We start from the raw sequence: 21,062 nt of genomic DNA on the forward strand, positions 1-21,062 counted from the left end.
ATGCTGCAGTATATTAGAGGGGCCTCCTCATTTATTTCCATGTGAAAAGAGATGGTGAGCAGGGTTAAGAGCGCTCTCCTACACAAAGCCTCCGACACACACACGCGCACACACACACACCAGGTCGGAGGAGCTGGCTGAGCAGAGGTCACGGCCGACTGTTCCCCCTGAATGCTGGTGAATAGGCGTGTGGCGTGAATAAGTCCGCACGCTTGTCACGCTTGGCCCCCATTAAGGCGTGACAATAGCACTAAAACCCCGCCTCCCCCAAACACCCGAGGGTGCCACCCATGGCATATGTGATTTGATTTCTGGTGTGTGTATTTATAGGTATTGAGCTTGTTGTAGTGTGGTAGGTAGGTGTGTGTGTGTGTGTGTGTGTGTGTGTGTGTGTGTGTGTGTGGTAGGCAGATGGTGATGGCTGGTTAAAACGCCCCCTACAGTGAATCAGAGCAGGTTTTTCTCTGCAAAGAAAGACTCAAAACTTTTGTCACCTTCATTGAGTGAAATTCTCCTCAATCTCTCTCTCTATTTGTATTACTTGTATCGTTCTTTCCGTCTCTATAGACGTTTGATTCATCCACCTCTCTTTTGTTGTTAGAGTCCAAGCTTTCTTTATGGTTGTGCGTTAAGGGCTCGTGCCATACTTGGGGAGCCTACACATGATGTATGATAAGGTTGTATTACAAGGAGCTACGGAGATAGTACATGGAGGTTGCAACAGTGGCTTTATTGTAAAACTGTATGACTGACTGTCTGTCTGTAAAAGTGACCTTGCTAATGATTAGTTGTTTGTTGTTGTTGTTGTTTGTTATGACATGTGCTGCTGCCTTTCTTGGCCAGGTCACCCTTGTGAAAGAGGTCTTGATCTCAGTGGGTTTTTATCTGGTTAAATAAAGGTTAAATAAAAATAAATAAAATCATTTTTGCTGTTATTCATACAGTAATATTTCCAAGTACTCCTCACTAAAAGGACACAGCAATTCATTTGGCACTGCCTTTAAGTGTTGTCTGATGTGGTAAGAACAGTCTTAATATTTCCAGTATGAATTGTTGGTCATCAAAGTGAATGTGAATCAGCCTCTTCCCCAAACACTCCCAGGGGATGCACAGAATGCCATAACCCCAATGTGACGACATTAAAGGTTAAACTGTGAGTGCCCAGTATTAACATGTGAAACTTTGTTTTCCTAAATTAACATTCCCAATGCAGAGTCAGTGTTTCATGGATAAAAATAATTTTTTGAGTGTGTGGAGAGGTTTGTACTCCAGCTGAAGTGCCGACGACTCCACCCTCATGTCAAAAACAACATCCCTTTAAAGACCTGCTGACCGAGGAAACAGCAGCAGCTTCATCCTGTGATATTTCTGTTTTTTTCCCTCCTTTAACTCTCTGTGGGTTTTAGTGCCGGTGGGCTGCATTATCAAACCCCCGCCTATCCACCCCCCAATCCTCTCCACAGGGCCCTGGGGGTGTGTGAAGCGAGTGCCCCCCCTCCTTTTGTAGTTACCTTGTTTGATCTGGGCCTGTAGCGCTGGGTTGGAAGGCTGAGGGGGGGCAGCCAGCATCCTGCGAGGAGTCTCCGGGGTTCCTCCTGGTCTGGGAGGCCTGGAGGAGGATCACAAAGAGGAGGCATAAAATATTAAAAGGAGCAGGGAGGAGAGAGGAGGGCCGACACACACACACACACACACACACACACCAAAATACAAAGAAACAGTAACAGAAACACATACATACATAAAACCAGAATTCCACGCAAACAAACAAAAAAAATCGTTATTTTGGTTTATCCGCTTGAATTTCACGTAAAATTCTGTGTGTGTGTGTGTGTGTGTGTGTGTGTGTGTGTGTGTCTTCTCAGGCTCCAGCCTATTGAATTTTGGGGACACAATCCTAACTTTTAAAGACACACAAACACTTCCGATGCGACAATCAATGGAGAGATTGATTATGGTCGCCAGGCAACAAATCACTGCCAGTGAACTCAATTAGCAGTTAAAAATGCCGAACATCTACGGCAAGGAAATCTTCAAAAAGTGACAGGGGAGTGGTTACAAAGTGTCTGTGTGAGGCTAAATAAATGACCTTGATCATTCTGCTGATTGTTGCGCACATCTGTTCTGTTCAGGTGCAAAACAAATTACGTTTTATTCGATTCAATTTTATTTAGCGCCAAACCATAACAGAACTTGTCTTGTGACAGTTTCCAGGTCTAGACCGTACAGAGACTCAACAATTCCCACCATGAGCAAGCAACAGTGGCAAGGAAATGATTTCATTATCATAAATAACTTAATAGTTGAAGTACAGAGTACTTTTATTTGAGACAGTCTTATATCAGAAAAAGGTCTTTATTTCTGATTTTACGTTGCCTCTCTGTTTGCTCACACGTTTCTGTTTTAAGTTGCTGTTAATGCAAACCATAGTGTAGATTTTATATACATACATACTCGCCCCCTCCTGCTGCTCTTGTTTCTCGTCTCTAACACAAATACAGTTTTCATTAACAAAACTCAACACTTCCTGTACAGATAAACCCACATTTCCCTAGAAAATATTCATTATTAATCTTTTAAAGTGTTAAGTCTGTATTAATGTGGTTAATATTACACTCTGTGAAATTCAAACATCGTTCTATCCTTTTATTTTAAATATATAAAAAAGGAAATTTTGATTTTAACCGGCAGTGTCTTAACATCAAAGGACACAGAAGGAAACTAACTATTTGTGTCAGTGTCGCAAGTGTAATGTACTTGGGAAGTACTCAGAATGATGCTGTATGGGTACTGTTATTTGTTTGTAGAAATAAATGAGAGAAAGGGAAAATCTTTACACTTTACTAAAGTGCAGTAAATAAAGTACTCTGGAAGTACTAAAGAAACTGATTCTTGAAAAAATACCAAATAAAACTTGCACTTCTGGAGTGACAGAATATCATAAACAAGAAACTAAATCAATTAATCCACAGAGAACGTCCAGAGAACCATTCAACGCAACTGAGCACAAGAACATGTGCACCTGTCCCCCACACACCTGCTCTCACTGCCTTTCTGACACACACACACACACACACACACACACACACACACACACACACACACACACACGTCAATGTGGCACACAAAAACACAAACAGTCTCACTAACAAGCAAAAAGATTACGCCAAACAAATTCCAGTAAAACCAATTAACAACATACCATACTGTATTAGGTGAAAAGAATTATTTTGTACACACATACCGACCCTGAAGTGATCACTTTCTATTGTGACTCTAATGTAACAAAATCCAAGATTGGCAAAAGTCAAGTCAAAGTTGTTTTTTAAGTAGAAGACTACCTCTTTCCTCCAAACTCACAGAAAGTACAGCACGAAGTGTACCACAGTTTGCATTACCAGAATAAAAACAGAAATGACTGAACACATTTTAGAGATCATTCTTATGTTGAAGAAGCTACAGCTGGATTTTGGTCATTAAACCCAATTTTACTCCTCAGACTGTGAATTATATTTGATATCTGACTTTATCAGTCTCAATACGTTCTGTATGGAGGTTGTTGGTGCAGCTCATGTTATCAGAGTGCTGCTTTTTACATCTGCATGTGTAAGGTGTGTACGAGCTGGGGAATGGGCTTTAGGGCTGCTATCTAAATCAAATCTAAATCCCTCTAAATCCATTTTAGTTGATTAAATTCAAACCAAAGAAAAATTCTGAAACCGACGTTTAAATGTGCCTCACGTGACGAGCAGACGTTTTTTCTACAAGTCAAAGTTGTCAAAGGCATTAACATGGAATTGTGGCACACAGACAGGTGGTGTATGTATTTATTGGAAAGTGTAATATCAGTCCATATGGACCTGTAGATTATAGGTCTTTGTGTCGAACCTTTTTTTTCAATCTGAGTGTCCTCAGAAGCTTTGCAGGCACACAGTGCAGCTTGTTTAAAATGCCAACTATGATTCTATGGAGGAACGCAACGAGCTCTTCATCTTTAATGAAATGAACATTGAACAGGACCTCTGCCAACACTGAAGCACCTGGCCAACAGGAAAACAACAGAATCTCCCAGTAACAGGGAGGAGAAGATGTGTTGCTTCTAATTTGGCTGTCTCGATGTAGACATACTTGTAATAATGTCATGGGCGAGAAGCTTGATTGACTTGTATGATAAATAGGTAGTTTTACAGACTTGGGTTGAGACAGGAAACGAGGGCCATGAAAATGTAGAACGTTTTCGTGTTTTTCATGTTAATTTTTGTCTAGATCAATGTCCCAAATAGACAACTTCCAGGAGCTTAAGGAGGAACTTCTTTTCAAACTCCAGCAAACAGTGAGGAAGCTTTCCTGCTGTCATAAATGTAAGATGTGGAACATGAAAAAGGCAAAAACCCAAACACGTTCAAATATTCACAACCTCAGGTTTGAAGGGGAGACAGTGAGAGAAGATCCTTGTTTGAGTTTTATAAAGAAGTCTTCAGCTTCCATCTGTTGCTGCACAATCACCGAACTCTGATCTGGACATACCACAGCAGAAGAGTTCTTTGTAAGAAAAGTTCTGCACGGCTTTGAGAAACTTTTTCAGGCTGCGTGGTGTCCTGCTGTGGTGCTCTTTGTTTCTGATGTTGCAGCTACAGTTTTCTGTTTATCGGCTGTGCGCGTCTCGAGAGAAGTTACGTTTTGATCAAGTTGCAGAAGTCTTTTCATCATTTCTAACACAGCAGCATGAGATGAGAGATTCCACCACAGATGAACACGATGATGTTTGGCATTAAATACTGGAAACTATAGCTACCATGGTTGAACAATCTGAATTAGGTTGCCCAAGGCACCTGGTAGTTGTTATTGTCCTGAGAAGTTGAGCCAACAAAATAAAGGAGTTAAAGGAGAGGGACTGAAGGACTTGAAAGTGACTTGCAATCTTCTTACAAAGACGTAAGACCTGACTTATACTTTCCCTCAAGGATTTGAGATTTGACTGACTTTGGGAAGACTTGAGACTAAATTTGATCTGATCTTGATTAACTTTAGGCTTGAATTGGAACTGATCTCAAAGACTTGAGACTTGACAAGTATTTCCCTTCAAGGACCTCAGGTTTTACTGAAGGCTTGAGATGAGTCCAAGGTTGAAAAGACTTCAACCTTGGACTCATCTCTGTGATCTGAGACTTGACATAGATTTCAAGTTTTTAAGACTAAACTTGCACTCAAAAGACTTGAGAATGACTTTGAGAACACTAGGGACTTCATATGGACTTGGATATAAATGAAACCAGACTGGACTTTACTTGAGACTTGGGACTTGACTTAAACTTATCCTCAAAGACTTGAGGGTAACAGACTCTCTGCTGGAAAGACTGTTTGAGCTTTGTCAGTAACTAGAAGCATGTTTTGGCAGAGAGAGCCACTAGCTGTGTTTGCATCCACATATATTGCACATTTTAATTGAATTTGACGTAATTTGTAGTATGCAAACACTGGATGAACTGGTTTATAGCATAAGTAGTTGGTGGCACCAGTTCTCCAGTCACAAAACCAGAAGAAGAGGATGCAAGATTATATAAGCCAAAACAACCTCAAGTGCATTTCTATCAACCCTTTCGGTTGCGATACTTCAAAATGCACATTGGAACACGTAGATGTTAATGTTGTTGTATAGTAGTCAGTACATAGTCGTGACCATGCTGTTTATTGCGATTATTGTCACTGTTTGGTAGCTCTTAATATCTTGTTAAGCTCTCAGTTACCAGTGCTGCGTTTACTGACACTGAGGAGAAAGTAAAAAGCTTTTCTTTTTTTTTTTTTACACACAAATTGTCCAAGGTTAGTAAAATCCGATGTATTAACACCAGATACCAACAATAATCTATGTGATTATGTATAGGACACAAAAAAAGAAAATCACAAAGTGTGGCATCCTCTTTGTATTTGATGCTGAAAGGATAAATATGGGTGAAGAGTCGGACTCTAACAACACAGCTCAACTCAGCACCTTAGCAGATGTTTAAGTGTCTTTTAAGCTGCTGTGTAAAATCCTGCAGAGCACTGAGAGGTTGAACCGTCACAGAGCAGATTTTCATGTTAAACCAGTCTATTGAATAAAAGTGATTTAACAGAAGTTACAGACTGAACACAGGTGAAGTCTGTCTGTCTGTCTGTCTGTCTGTCTGTCTGTCTGTCTGTCTGTCTGTCTGTCTGTCTGTCTGTCTGTCTGTCTGTCTGTCCCTCGCTCGCCCACCCTGCAGGCTTATTCCGTGCTGGGTTGACGAAATGTTGTGTTGGTGTTACAGCAGCAGCAAGACCTCGACCTCCGTGTTAAATCTTTCACAGCACAATGAGAGCTCAGACAGACTAAACAATCAGCTTCACACACACACACACACAGACACACACACAGACACACACACACACACACACACACACAGACACAGACACAGACACACACACACACACACACACACACACACACACACACACACAGGTGTAAGGACAGGGGCTGTTGTACACATTGTAAAGCCCCTCGAGGGTAAATTGTGATTTTGGGCCGTATAAATCAGATTTGATTCGACTTGACTTCACACACAGACTTGACGGTAGTTGAACTGTTGCTGCTGCTGGTGTCTTTGTGTATGAGAGCAGTGTCTGTGTTTCTGTGCTTTGAATTCAGTTACTGCTCACGCTTGTTTGGGTTGTTATTTTGTATTTCAGCTGGAATCAGCTGGATTTTTCATCTTTAATATGCTGTGGATAAAAAGTCCACTGATAACTGAATTAAACAGTTTTTTTTTGGATATCTGTGATCAGTCCAATCATGTTCTGTTTTTGTGCTCAGTGGTCCAAACATTCAGAAGATTTGTGGACTCATTGCATTGACTGATGTCCGCTAGTCTCAAAACTGATGCAGAGTTTAAACACACACACACACACACACACACAGTGCACAACAGCCAGCCAACCAGTTGGTAAGTTTAATTCTTTCTCAGTTAAACTAAGAGGTTCAGTCTAAAGGAGCAGTGTGCAGGATTTAGCGGTAACTAGCAGCATAGCTCCTCATTGCAATCCCCTCGCCTCACCCTCTCCCTCCAAGAGTGAGGGGAAAACTATGGTGCCAAATTGCGAAACTTCAATCTCAAGCCAGAGTTTGGTTTTTGTTTCAGGGCTACTGTAGAAATACGGTGGTTCAAAGCGGTGTTCGTAACTACGTTCAGGTAGTTATACACAAATGAAAACATGGTCATGAACAATATATTCCCTATATTATCCACATCCAGAAATATTTAGTAAATCCCCTAAATATGACACGCTGGACGTTTAAAAAAAAAAAAAGAAAAAAGGGTCTGTGTGTGTATTTGTTACCTGGCCGGTGCTTTCTTCATGTGCTCTCCGACGAAGGTCGCGTTGGTCATGCCCATCAGAGTGTTAGCCAGTGAGATCACAGACAAGAGGTGCTGCGTGGTGACGGCCCTCGACACGCCGTATGTCCCCTTCCCCACGATGTCCGTCAGAGTCAGCTTCAGACCCGTCGCCAGGGACAGCTGCCGCAGCAGGGACTCCTGGGAAACGCAGGCAGATAAATGAAGCGGGGGATTCTGGAAGTACTGGTGTGTGGTGTAAACCGTCATGTGTGTTTTATTCAGCACACAGCCGCTATGTACATGTACAATGTGTTTGCTGGCAGCTTCCACTTCACTGGTGTCAGAGTCCAGCTGCAATGCCTGAAAACAGTTTTCTGCACAGACCTGATGCTCTCTGTATCGTCTCAGTTTATTTGTTGTTCATTGGTTTTAATTGACAGGTGAAGCACTTTGTGACACACACTCCATGAAGCTGCAACAGAAACGTCAATCACTTCCTGGTCCCGTTATTACTGTCATGTCTGAAGCAGCAGCCACTTCTTTCACTATAACCTGTGGTACGGTTTTCTTATTCTAGTATTTGAAGTGAAGCACTTTATGACTTCATTCTGCTAAGTGCTATATGAATACAATAACACAAATCATACACATGTTTTTGTTATTCATAAAAGTCTGTGTAAAGTAAGAAATAAATATGAGTTTGTCAGACCAAAGAAGAAAGTGTTATTAACCACACAGCCAAATTTGAATAATTAAGAATATCAACAAGTTTATGAAATCAAGTGTCAAAATCAGGTGAAAATGAATTCTCAGCTCCAGGACTGTTGGGGCGCATTTCAGAAAATGACACGACTAACTTTGAAACACTCTGAGCGAGATGAATTCATCTCTATCTCTGTTAGGGGTGCAGGGGAATGCTCAGGGTGGCCTCAACGTGTCATCGAGCCACCCTTTAAGGACCGCCTACAAAATCCTGGACTGAAAACTGGTGAAAAACTGTTTGAACCTCTAACTCCACATTTCAGTAACATATCATTCAAAGTCTTTTCACATGTTTTCACCAACTATTTTCAACATATTTAACGTGTTTTGAAAGAAATCTTAGAATTGTCTTTACACAGACTTAAATCGTTTTGAAATGATTACCTCATTGGAATTTAGTATTTAGGGCAGACACTAATTACTCTTTTCAATATCAGTCTACTCGTTATTTTTTTTTATTAAAGGACTTGTAGTATTCAGTGGCATCTAGCAGTGTAGTTGCTGAATGCAGACCCATCACCTACAGTAGCCACGAAATGCACAAAAAAAAGTGAAAGGCCATATCTACAGCTAGCAAACTCACTCTCTCTGTAGATATTAAAGGCTCATTGTAAGGTAACAAAAACATAGTGATTCTTATCTTCTGCAGATTATATAATACATATTCCATTATTGCCATGTTTGGTCAATGGATAATAATTAATCAATAAATCTGACACACCTTTAATCAAATTAGGGTATTGCATTATATCATATAAAAATTTGAAAGAAACTGGATGTGATTCACATGCAGTGGAATTGTTCTTTTTGTCCTCTTTATAATTACAGACTTTCTCTCTCCACTTCTCTACGCTCACATTTTGAGTGAGATTCATCCCCCCCCCCCCCCCCCCCCAAAAAAAGAGAGACAAAACAAAGAAGCCAAAATAATCGTGTAGTGAGTCTTCACTTTAAACTTGTCAAAAATGTAAATTTTATTTTATCTTCATTTTAATTGTTTTATAGACCCTGCCATTTTTTACAGTGTTCTAACATATACAGTATACTTGTACTTTGGTGTCCTGGAATATTTTTTAAAGATGTAGTTTATACATTTTTTAATGTATTTAGTTCTCTTTTGCAAATGTAATTTCAAACAACATTTTGAAATATTGGACCTAACTTTGAAAATAACACTTAAACACCTTTTTTCCCTGTTAAAAGTTTTTTGGGCAAGTTTTTCCTCACTCGAACCGAGGGTCTAAGGACAGAGGGTGTCACTCCCTGTACAGATTGTAAAGCCCTCCGAGACAAATGTACTTTGTGACTTTGGGCTATACAAATAAAATTTGATTTGATTTGATTTGACACACATTACCTTGAAGGTGGGCAGCATCAGCGACATGTGACCTCCTCTGGAGATCAGGCCGAAGGAGATGGGACAGTGCGGTCTGAGCATGCCCAGTCGCTCCAGACAGATGCCGTCCAGCTGTTCGTTGAGACCCCAGGCGTGCAGGCAGGACATGAAGAGCTTGGCCGTGTCCATCGTCAGGTTGTACTCCAGCAGACTCAGAGACTTGGACTTCTCCTCTCGCCTCCTCATCTCCTCCTCTTCCTCCTCGTCTTCATCCAACAGATGCTCCTTGATGGTCTCCTTCATTGTCTCCTTCACCTGGTAGGATGAGATAAAGAACAGGGAAGAAAAACTAAATAAAATCTTGAAAATGAAGAAAAAAGACATCATATAACACATGTCTAAGCATGTTTACTGACCTGTTTGAAGATCTTGTTGGCCAGGAATGACCCCCCCTTGTCGGCTCCGGCCTGGCTCTTCTGCAGCGTCTCTGGAGACACCAGTGTGGGGTTCGGTCTCTGGGCTTCCTCCGTCAGCAGCTGGATGATCACCGCCTCCACGTCGAAGAACAGCACGTGCATGTCAGGGTCCGTCAGGTTGGTCTTCATAGCCTGGACCACCAGGGCATTGTGGGAGTATTTCGGCAGGTTGCCCTGAAGGAAAGAGAGGAAATGTTCAAAAATGAGACTTAAAAGGAAAAAGTGATAAATGTTAGTCAGTGTGTGTTTCTAACTTTAAGCCCATGGTGTGTTTTGTTCCTGTAGAAAAGGGGAAAATATCAAGATTCATGAGAGTCAGATGGCAGTAAGCTCCCTCTGGGGATATATTCAATCTGTCACCTGACCGGCCAGTCACAGTCCATATGTCCTTCCTCATGACTAGCCACATATTAAAGTCACTATGTGCAGATTTATCTAAGCTGCTTTCAAATACTGATAGCAGAACTTTGTCTTTGTAGAAAAGGAAAACAACCCCAGTAAACATTGCTCTATTTCATGTGTTGTTGGGGATATGACAACATGCACCAGATGGCAGTAAAATCATTTTCAAATGATTCACAGTGTCATCTGTACTCATACAGAAATTGAATATTTTGGGCTGAGGCACTGTGTATTCAGGGACAGGACTCAACATATTGAGTCTTTCAAAGGGTAGCCCAATGATCCAGTATTACAGCTGGAAGTTAGGGAACTAGAGGCAGAGATATTATAACTTGAGGCGAGAGGTATTCAGTTTGTTGCAATCTGCAGCCTCACTACTAGAAGCCATTAAATCATACACACCAGACTTTTGATGCATTAAAAGGTGATTTGATAGATTTTTTTGGCCACTTGGGGCAGCAACAGACATGAAAACAGAGTGATCTTGTCTAATATTAACGTAAAATAATACTGATTGGTCAAGCTGGACTGTGAACAAACACGTGATTTTAATCACACTATCATTCAGACACACACAGACACAATTAGCTGTTGATTGCATTAACAGACACATGTGTGGAGCTGTATGTAGAACAGTGCTGTTTGTTTACACGTTAATGACCCGATGACTGCAATCAGACAACGGTGATCCTGTTAAGAGTCCGAGGGAGGGAGTGATTAAGGGCAGAACAAAGTGAGGAAATAAAGGGGAAAACGCCAATACCAGCTCATATACATTTATACATTTACAGGACATAATGCAGATACCAGCTATTAATTATGGTTCATTTGTGTCTTTATATGAGAAATTACTTTTAATTATTGAATTTGAATGAAAAAATTAAGGTTAGAGTTTATGTGTCATTTTGAAAATAATGGAAAAAGAAGTGTTTGGATTGAGGAATCATTGTAATAAATATGTGTGATTTATGTAGTATATCTAAGAGTATTGGCCAATATATTGATGTATATCAGTACTGGCATCGGCCCCCAAAATCCAGTATAGGTCGGGCTCTACTATTAATGTTAATGAAAGAATTCATATTTCTGTGTTGCACCTTCTGGTTTAGGAGTCACAGTTTTGAAGCTTTTATGCTGTTAAAGCTCATTGAACTGAGCTAGATGTGACTGTGAGAGAGACAGAGAGGGAACAATAATTAGCTGTGGAGACTCCTGACTGACCGAGAGACACAATACACCTGCAGCTGCAGAGCGAACGCACGCACGCACACACACACACACACACACACACACACACACACACGGGGACATAGAGGAGCAGCAGCACAGCTCTGACAGGAAAGTCTTCCCTGAGGGTTTGAGCGTGCGTGTGTGTGTGTGTCTGTGTGTGTAGATGAGCGGTGAAAAAAGTCAGCTGCCAGTAAATGGATGTACATTCATGCGTGTACCAAAAGTGCATGCGTGTGTGTAAACGCAGCCAACACACTGTTGCTTTGCCTCCTGCAGAGTTTATTTATTAATTCAATTCATGGTTTCATTTCAGCTTAAATCTTTCCCACAAATAGAACACCGTGTCTGCAATATGTCCCTTCACTTGTGCGTGTAATAACAACATAATATATACACATAAAGAAAATTCACAGGTGGGATGAAAAATTCTTGAATGTAGTAATGTAGATTTTTTTTTAAATCAAATTTCCAAACAAAAAATTTCAAAAATATAATCTAGAATAATATACTATGTAACTATATTCTATAATAAATATAGTTATCGGTTGCTAGCTGACATGCCACTCTGTGTGAACACAGTGCTCTTTGATTTTCACCTGGTTTTTGCAAAAGCACAACATCTGTGCCTCATCTCCAAGTTTCAGTGTCAGTGTCTGTGTGTGTGTGTGTGTGTGTGTGTGTGTGTGTGTGTGTGTTATTCTGGTGGATGAACACTGCCATCTAAAGGTAAACTGCGACATTACAAACACACCCACTCACACACAGGCAGCACTGTTGTTGGAGGGATTGGTGATTGACTGGACATTAAATGTTTCCACGCAGACGTTGAAGTTTAGTTTTTTAACTTTTCTGTCTGAATCAGATTTTCAACAGTTTCTTTCGACACGTCTTTAGTGCAGCGAGTAACAAACAGAAATTTCACACAGACTTTTGTTTCATTTTATGGCTATTTTGTTTTTGAAAAACTGACATTTCAATTCAGTTTCTTATCTACACACACAAACACACACACACACACACACACACACACACACACACACACACACACACACACACACACACACTGTGCTCTATAGCTCCTGGGCAGTAGGTCTAAAGGTCATTGTCCTGCAGGGCCCTTCTGGCAAACACCACTGGAGTCCAAAACACACACACATACACACAGACACACATACTGAACAGAGACATCAGATGCACAAAGAAAATTCCTTTGGCATCTTTCTATGAAACACATTTCACCTGTTTAAAGTGAGAAATGTCTTCAGGACACCTGAGAGACGGGCACATGAAGGAAGACATTCTGGAATAAAAATGTATCAAACTGTTGTTTAGCAGTTATATTTATCTTAAAATCATAGAAGCTGTTTCCAGGCACTAGTGGCACTCGTTAGTATTTGTAGTGAAGCAGTGAAAAACAATCTTACGAGTGAAGTCTACAACTGAACCTCAACTTCTTCCTCTGCCTCTTAGAGCTCCATTGCTGTCCAAAGACCACACACACACCCACACATCAAGGAGTCACATTGTTGAACTGGCTGACATGTTCCTTCATCACCATGAACACACTGTCCTGCCGCCTCAAACATTCACTAGAGAACCAACTGTGGATAATCTGTCAACGGAAAAAGTCTACAGCCACACAAGCCATTCATGAATGTTAGTGCCAAATTTCAAAACAATCCACTCAATAGTAGCACCATCATTTTGGTATCAGTGTAGTATTGACACTAGTGTGAAAATACTAAGACTAAGACTCTGTGGGTGGAGTGTATTTATGTGAAGATGTGACAGGTTTGTTAATGCCACAAGTATAAAACAGCTTAAAAGAAATCTGACATTTCTTTTAAAGACTGTGTGATATTATTTAGCTTTCATGCTGAGATCCAGTTTTTACTTCCAGTCAGAAAATAAATAATCTCTTTAAATTGTCTGCCATCATCAGGCTGCCTTTTTGTGTATAAAAGGTTTGTTACGTCTACTGTCTGTCTTTGCAACGTCAAGGACACATTTCCATCTTTGGAAATGACTTTTTCTTAATCTGAGAGGTTATTCAAAGCTGAAATGAATGATTTTTAGAAAATAAATAAAACAGAAACTAATAGGAAAGTGTTGAGTTGATTCAATTGTGGCTGATACATTTTCTGTTGCTTGTTTCAGCTCTAGTTCTTTCTTTGTTTGAGGGTTTTTTTCTTGACAAACACTCACAGAGCAGCAGGTTTTGGCAAACCTGCCAGAGGACAAACCTAAAGTCACACATCAACCTCCTCACACACAAACGAAAACCTGAACAACAACAAACATCAGCTGTAAACACACACACAGACGAAGGCTCGGAGCTGGCTGGGTGTAATGTTTGGGTTGATAGTCTGACATTTCACGGTCATTATCTGTGATTACACACATCAGGGGAACACACACACACCACACACACACAGGGTGGTTTTGACCCATAATTTCAGTGGTTATGAGAGAGAAATGACACAGAGGTGGGAGGCAGAAAAGAGAACAACAGTGATGTATTTCTGATGGAACGGGGAGAAAAAGATTGCAGCTCCTGTGTGATGGCCTTTTCAGAAAAGAGCTGTGATTATGGGCAGTTATGGCAGGAAAAACCCGGGAGACACCCACAATAAAAACCAACACACGGAGGGGGAAAACAAACAACACAAAGGTTATCCGCTGGAAGGGAAGAGGAGATAAAAAAGGAAAGAGGACGTGGAATGCTGAACTAAATGGCTTCCAAGTGAAAAGTGTAAAAGTCAGACTGTGGCAGGAGCTCAACTAAACGCTGTTCAGACACTAAATTATTCATGGCGTTTGTTTTCTGTGCTGGGAGGCACAGGTGGGCGGGGTTTACTCCGTCAGGGCAGATCAGATCATCCGAGGCTGACGAGCGAACCTCTGATCGTCTGAGGGGTGGACACGCACAAACTGCTCCGTGGCGAGAAACAGGTTTAAACAGTGAACTGGAGGCTGATTTATGAGAACTTAATGCTTTTCTGACAGCCTGGATTTGTTTGACTGCTTCCAGATGCTCACATAAAACTAACAACAACCACTGACAGGTTTCCTAAAATGTATCAGTTCAACATGTAATCCTAAAACTGTAATCACAAAGCCTGTAGTCATGTTTAATGTTGATCGTCTGCTTGATTTGGGCCCTTCATTCAAAAAAGAGCACTGCAGTGCACAGAGAATGTAAAATTTGGACAAGACAAAGCTGCATGAAGGTCTATGTTTCTACATTTGCAACTTGGGGGAAGTCGAGTAAGACAAAAACCAGTCGCAATAAAGTGTGCAATGATCACATCTCTTGGAACTCACTGGATAGTCTGAAATCTTAACTTGTGAAAAACCACATCAGGTGAATGCAAATTGAGAAAATTATTTTAAAAAAATTATTCAAGTCTACACAAATCGTGTAAAACCGAAGATAACAACAACACTACTCATCGCATATAGCTTCCCACCACACAGTGGCAGCACTGAGCACACTGATCAGAACTGCAGTCAGTGAGCAAGAAAGGTTTCAAGGTTTCAAGGAGTTTTATTGTCATTACAGCACATGTAAAAACATGGGATGAAACGAAATTGGTTTCCCCCTGGTCCCAGAGCAGCCCGATATCAAATATAAAATATAATAAAAATAAAAAAAAAGACGCACCATCTTTGATTTTACATGATTAGTTAGACTAAAACAGAACCTTCAACATTAGAGTCATTTGGGGTGGGGGTCAGCTGTGGATCAGGAGGTAGAGCAGGTTGTCCACGACTCAAATGATCACGGTTCAATCCTTGGCTCCTCCCGTCTGCATGTCCAAGGTACTGCACCCCAATTACGGGGTATGTGTATGAATAGTTAGCTACCAAAAACTGATGAGCAGTTGACACCTTGCATGGCTCTCTTTGAATATCAATCAGCCCTAGGAGCCTAAATTAAATATTTCCAAATGTCTTGAACATCTTTCAAATTGCTGAGTCATTTAATCTGTTATTAAAGTCAAACAGAAATGTAAACTCTCCTCACATTGTGAACGTTGGGTAGTTATAATCATTCTTGAACATATGTATTGAGAAAGCATCTAGACGTCAAGCCTGTAGTGTGCTACTGGCTGGAGATTGTCAGTAATATTAACACTGATCTCCCATTACATGCTATTCTTTTGGAAAACACTAACAGAGGGGGCTCTTCAACTCCTCCTGTACCTTGTTAACAAGGTTCTTATTAAACTGTATTTATCAGAGCGATGCTCTGATCACATTCACATCTGGAAGCTGCCCAGTACAACCGCAGTCTGATCTGCTGGCCGCTGGAGCATCCATCCATCCATTTTCATCTGGGATCAGGTTAACAGGGCATTCCAGATGTCCCCCTCTCCCCGGGAACATATTCCAGCATCTCCTGGGGGATCCCGAGGCGCTCACAGGCCAGATGGGCTATGTAATCTCTTCAGCAAGTTCTGGGCCTGCCTCTGTGTCTGCTGCCAGTTAGACATGCCTGGAAAACCTCCAAAAGAAAGGTGGCGAGGAGGAATCCTGATCAGATCCGAGAACCACTTCACCTGGCTCCTTTCAACACAAAGAACACTCTACTCCAAGCTCCTCACCCCATCTCTAAGGCTGAGCCCAGGCACCCGGCAGAGGAAGATCATTTCAGGTACTTGCATACGCGATCATATTCTTTCGATCACTACCCAAAGCTTATGACCATAGGTGAGGGTTGGAACATAGATGGACTTGTAAATATAAATTCTGTCTTCTGACTCAGCCCCCTCTTCACAACAGTCCTGTACAACATCCACATCAATATCCATTTTACAAATCACTCTTGAACAAGATCCCAAAATGTTTTCTGACAGGAAACCACAGCCTCAGACATGGAGGTGCTGGAACAGTCATGAGAGAGTTGGCCTGACTTTCCCCACCCAGATTCACCCTTTCATTCTAGGGGACTGGACTGGTCCTTCACCACACAAGCTTGCTTCTGTAATCGCCCATGGAGTCCATTCTGAAACAGTTTTGGGCGGATTTCACCTTTTCTCCTTTAAACCACTAAATGTGCTCTGTGAAAAGTCCAGAGAATCTCAGAGAAAAGAAACACAGCACTTATTCTTTTCTTTTTTCCCCCACATACACAATTTTGACATTTAAGATAGTTCAACCTTCCCTGGGAGACACCAGCGGTCTCTCACACACTCACACAGTGGCTGTAGTGTTGACCTTTGCTTCGTCTCCAGCAGAGTTTTAATTGGTCTGCGACTTTAGGCAGCTATCTGACCGAGATGACCAGTCTGAGTGTATGTGTGTATATGTGTTATTATTGTTATTAGGTATTACTTGTATCTGTGTTTAGATGAATGGCACAAAGAACCAGAGACAGACAAAACGACAGAATCAATTCAAACTCAACATTAGAAGTCAGCAGAGTGACGACATCTGACAGAACTGGACAATTCTTCAGTCTGCAGCCTTTGTTTGTCCAAGTTTGATCAAAAAGACATCAGACTTGAACACAGAACAAAAGTTATAACTGAAAGACAATCATTCATTGATAAGACAGACAGACCACAGGGCAGCAGCACCACACTGGACTGAGTCCGGAAACGTCTTCACGTTTAGTTCAATTTCTTTGGTTCAGACCAAATACAAAAAAATGTCTCCTTTAACTTCTGGTTCATGTTCAAACTGTCACATGGACTGACAAACATCCAGCATCACACCACGTCAAACTTGAAGTCGAGACAGCAAGAGGACCTTACATATCATACATGATGACAAACAGGATGATAAAGAGGCATGTTGTGCCGTAATATTTTGGGGGGACTGTTTAGTCAAAACGTTTAGGTCAAGTTTTGTTTTTTACAGTTTTTTAGGCTTTATTTTGACAGATACAGCTGAAGATTGACAGGAAGCAGGGATTGAGTAAGGGGCAATGACATGACCAAAGGGCCACAGGTCGAACTAGAAACCACTGCATGTGAGGGGCAAGGCTGAAAAAAACAAAAAAATGAAGCACTGCATTAAAAATGACATGATCCTATAAAAGGATATTACTTCAGAAAATGGTTAATGGCAATCACAGCTCATCGCTGCATCTACAAATCCAAGTTAAGACTCTACCATGCAACGAGAAAGACAGATAGACATAGAGAGACACTGCAGACTTCTCTAGGTCGAAGCTCATCAGAGTTGGACTGATGGAAAGTGGAGAGGTGGCCTATCCAGACCAGTCCAAATGCTCCATAGTTAACCTGAAATATCACTGAAACCAGCCATGGTACTCTCCTAGCTGTGTTCAGTTCTTTTCAGCTCCAAACAAGCAGAGTGCATTTGTGTGTTGTGTGAGTGCGTTTGTTTAAAATGAACCAAACAGTTTTGGTGTAAAAGTAGTGCGTATAGCTGAAAGCTGAAGTCATTTAACCAAACAAAGCTTCACTTCTGCTGTAGAGTGATTGTTAGCCATTTTGAGCATACCTTGTCAGCGTTGTCTGCAGCCAGCAGGTTGGTGGCGAGCGTCTGCAGTTTGTGCTGGGCCATGTTCTTCAGTGCTGCCAGGCTGCGGCGAGTCATTGCCTGCTTCAGGTTCACGGCCGAGTGGCTCAGAGCATCCACAGTGGCTGGAGCCAGTTCATCACAGGCGTTCAGGATCTCCACTGCCGTTATACCCATCACACAGCGGTCCAGAGCACCTGAAAACACACACGAGTACACAAACCTGTCTTAAGCATTTGACACAGGCAAGCCCGGGCAACCCTGCTCCCCAGAGGATTAATCATTTCAGACACTCCCATGACAGCACCACCCTTAGGCTGGATACAGATAAATACAGTACGACCAGCTACAGATTCTGGACTAGACAGCACAGGAGGGTAGGCTGGATGGAAACCAAGTCTTTGGCTTCACCACTAACACCTCATGAAAACCAAAACAAGATAATTAAAGCTTCTGGTGGAAAACCTGAACCAAAGAGTGGAGGTTGTGCTAGCAGTAGAATGTCATGTTCAGAGCCTAAATACCGCAATACTCCAGCAAACTCCCTACATATATATCTTACAGGTTTGCGGACGCAATCTTAAAAATCTGGGTTAGGTTTTAACATTTTAAATTCATGACAACTATCTGTAGATTTGACATCAAATCATAATCCATCATAAAAACAGCTACTAATATGTAGGCTTTGAACAAATCCAACCAGAATCCCTGTTTGAAAAGTCTTGAACACTACATCTTCCCTTTACACTATTCTAAAACAGAAACATCTCAATCTACAATGTCTGCTCATGTAATTACATTGATGCAGATTGATGTAATATCTGTATTACATCATTATGTCTGTTTAAACAAATACATTTTTACAGTTTCATATCTTGAACAGAACCTTTTACACTCCACATAGATGGACAAAATATACTGATGTCTCTCCTGACTGCCAGAGATGTCAAACCTGGGATGGAGATTAACTTCTTGTGCTTTGGCATTGCTCTCATCTGAAAGAGGTCCAGGAATACGTTATTAGAATAACCTCAGATATTAATAACAAAATTCCATCTAACACCAGGGACAGCTGGGAAAAACTAAATTCTACAAAACTGAAAATCTGAACTTCCTGTTTTGCAGAGGCAATGGTTAAATAAATGAACACCTCATAGCACACCTGAAAGATCATAAATAGTTTATTCGGGAAACCAGCAATATATGAAAAAATATGGGCCTCTTTTCTGGACACTCATTACACCTCATTAGTCTGTGAATTACTATGGTTACTTACTATACTATATTAGGACTATATTTTCAATTGCTGAAAGGAGGAGAAATTTCTACACCAGTACTGTGGCAGTGCAGTGATAGGGGCTGCTTTCTCTGTCTGTCTTTCTCCTGTTTATTCATCCTGGAAAATAACAACATTGTGCTATCAGATATGGTTCTACTGCTGAGTGTCTACATACTTTTGGCCATGTAGTGTACCAGGGTGTAGCAGAGTGTAAGCAGACTAGTTGTATCTGTCTTTATCTGTCTGCTCTGTTACTATCTTGTCTTCTTCTTCTTGTCCTTGCACTCTCCTTCTATTTATATCACTCTTCTAATCTCTCTCTCTCTCACACCATCTCCTGCTCATTTAGTCTCCATGCTCAGTATCACCGTCTATTGTCTCTTGAATATGATTCAGGTCATAGATAGAGCCTTCTCCATCTCTGACTGCAGCAATGCTCCGCCTTTACAGAAAGCTAGGGAGAGCTTTAGAGAGACATCATTAGCTGCAGACGGAGCTGACATCAGTATTGGCTCTGGTATTGAGTGAGAGGATAGTGGGACCATTGTACCTGCGTGTGTGTGTGTGTGTGAGTGTGTGAGTGTGCGCGATGAAAGGCCTGTGAGCCATGGCCCTATTACATGTCCAACGCCTGAGTACACACACACCTTCCTTAATTTCACACTTAGCTACCCTGCAATCTCCTAGCACTTCAGGTCACTAACACGCACGCACGCGCGCGCGCGCACACACACACACACACACACACACACACACACACACACACACACACACACACACACACCTGGTCTTTTCCAGTGGCTAGTCATCATTCAAGCTGATGTTACCTCTATGCTGTGCCACATACATGTTTACTGCAGTTTGTGTTGTCATAGTAGTGACTAAACAGAGGACAGAGAGTGCAGAGGACTGAAGAGTAAGATGAGCTTTAAAAGGAATAGTTGCATCATATTCATGAAAACGAGTGAGATAAATCTTGTGTCTGTGCGTTAACAGCTGGATTCGGGACACGGTTAGCCTAGCTTAGCATAAAGACTGGAGGCAGTGGGAAACTGCTAGCGTGGCTCTGTCAAAGCTCAAAACCATGCAGACAAACACAAATGATGCTCGCTCATTAGCATGCTGCATCTCGTTTGTTTGATCTGTACAAAAACAACAGCACTGTGATTAACAACAGTTAAAAATATCAGCATGGAGCATGGAGGTGAAACATGAAAAGTGACGTCATAGCTATCATAGCTTTTTCTCATAGCTTTCATGTTGGATCAGCTGAAAACAGCTCAGCCCAGAGTTTGTGGGTTTGCATCCAGACAGCTAATACACCTTTCATTAAAAAGCTTCTTGTTTTTCTAAATGTTGTGGAGAAATTGCTGAAGTCAAAGGTCAATGTTGAGGTCAGGAAGGAAGAAAGTGTTCAGGAGCCTCTGATGTCTTATGCTATTATTTATTGATGTGTGGCCAAGGAGAATTAGAGACACTCTCAAAGTTCATCAGAAGTGTCTGATTTGGTCTCACATTCTGCCCAACCCATCCTGGTGGTCAGACTTTAAACCCCAAGATAACACCACAAATACTATACGCCCAGAATTAGTCAAAGAGAATGTTTTTACCCATGGAGGTGTTATTGTCAACATATTCTAGTCTGGAGACACAGATGTCTGTTTACGCAGATTGGAACGTCAATGGCAAGCTATCGATTATGTCTAGGAAGGCAGCAACAGGTCTCTCTG

At 41.4% G+C, this 21,062-nt stretch overlaps 1 protein-coding gene across 2 annotated transcripts in view; it reads right to left on the reverse strand.

Moving 5' to 3' along the window:
• Nucleotides 1-21,062, reverse strand: part of wdr7 (WD repeat domain 7) — a 110,838-nt gene that overhangs the window by 71,406 nt on the left and 18,370 nt on the right. For both annotated transcript variants that reach the window (XM_027277032.1, XM_027277033.1), the window contains exons 15-19: nucleotides 18,036-18,250; nucleotides 9,870-10,103; nucleotides 9,475-9,768; nucleotides 7,357-7,553; nucleotides 1,512-1,609 (exon numbers count right to left, since the gene is read on the reverse strand). In XM_027277032.1, the coding sequence (XP_027132833.1) occupies nucleotides 1,512-1,609; nucleotides 7,357-7,553; nucleotides 9,475-9,768; nucleotides 9,870-10,103; nucleotides 18,036-18,250 (1,038 nt within the window). The remainder of the gene's footprint in view (nucleotides 1-1,511; nucleotides 1,610-7,356; nucleotides 7,554-9,474; nucleotides 9,769-9,869; nucleotides 10,104-18,035; nucleotides 18,251-21,062) is intronic.

Source organism: Larimichthys crocea, unplaced genomic scaffold (assembly GCF_000972845.2).
Source record: "Larimichthys crocea isolate SSNF unplaced genomic scaffold, L_crocea_2.0 scaffold82, whole genome shotgun sequence".
NCBI lineage: Eukaryota > Metazoa > Chordata > Actinopteri > Sciaenidae > Larimichthys > Larimichthys crocea.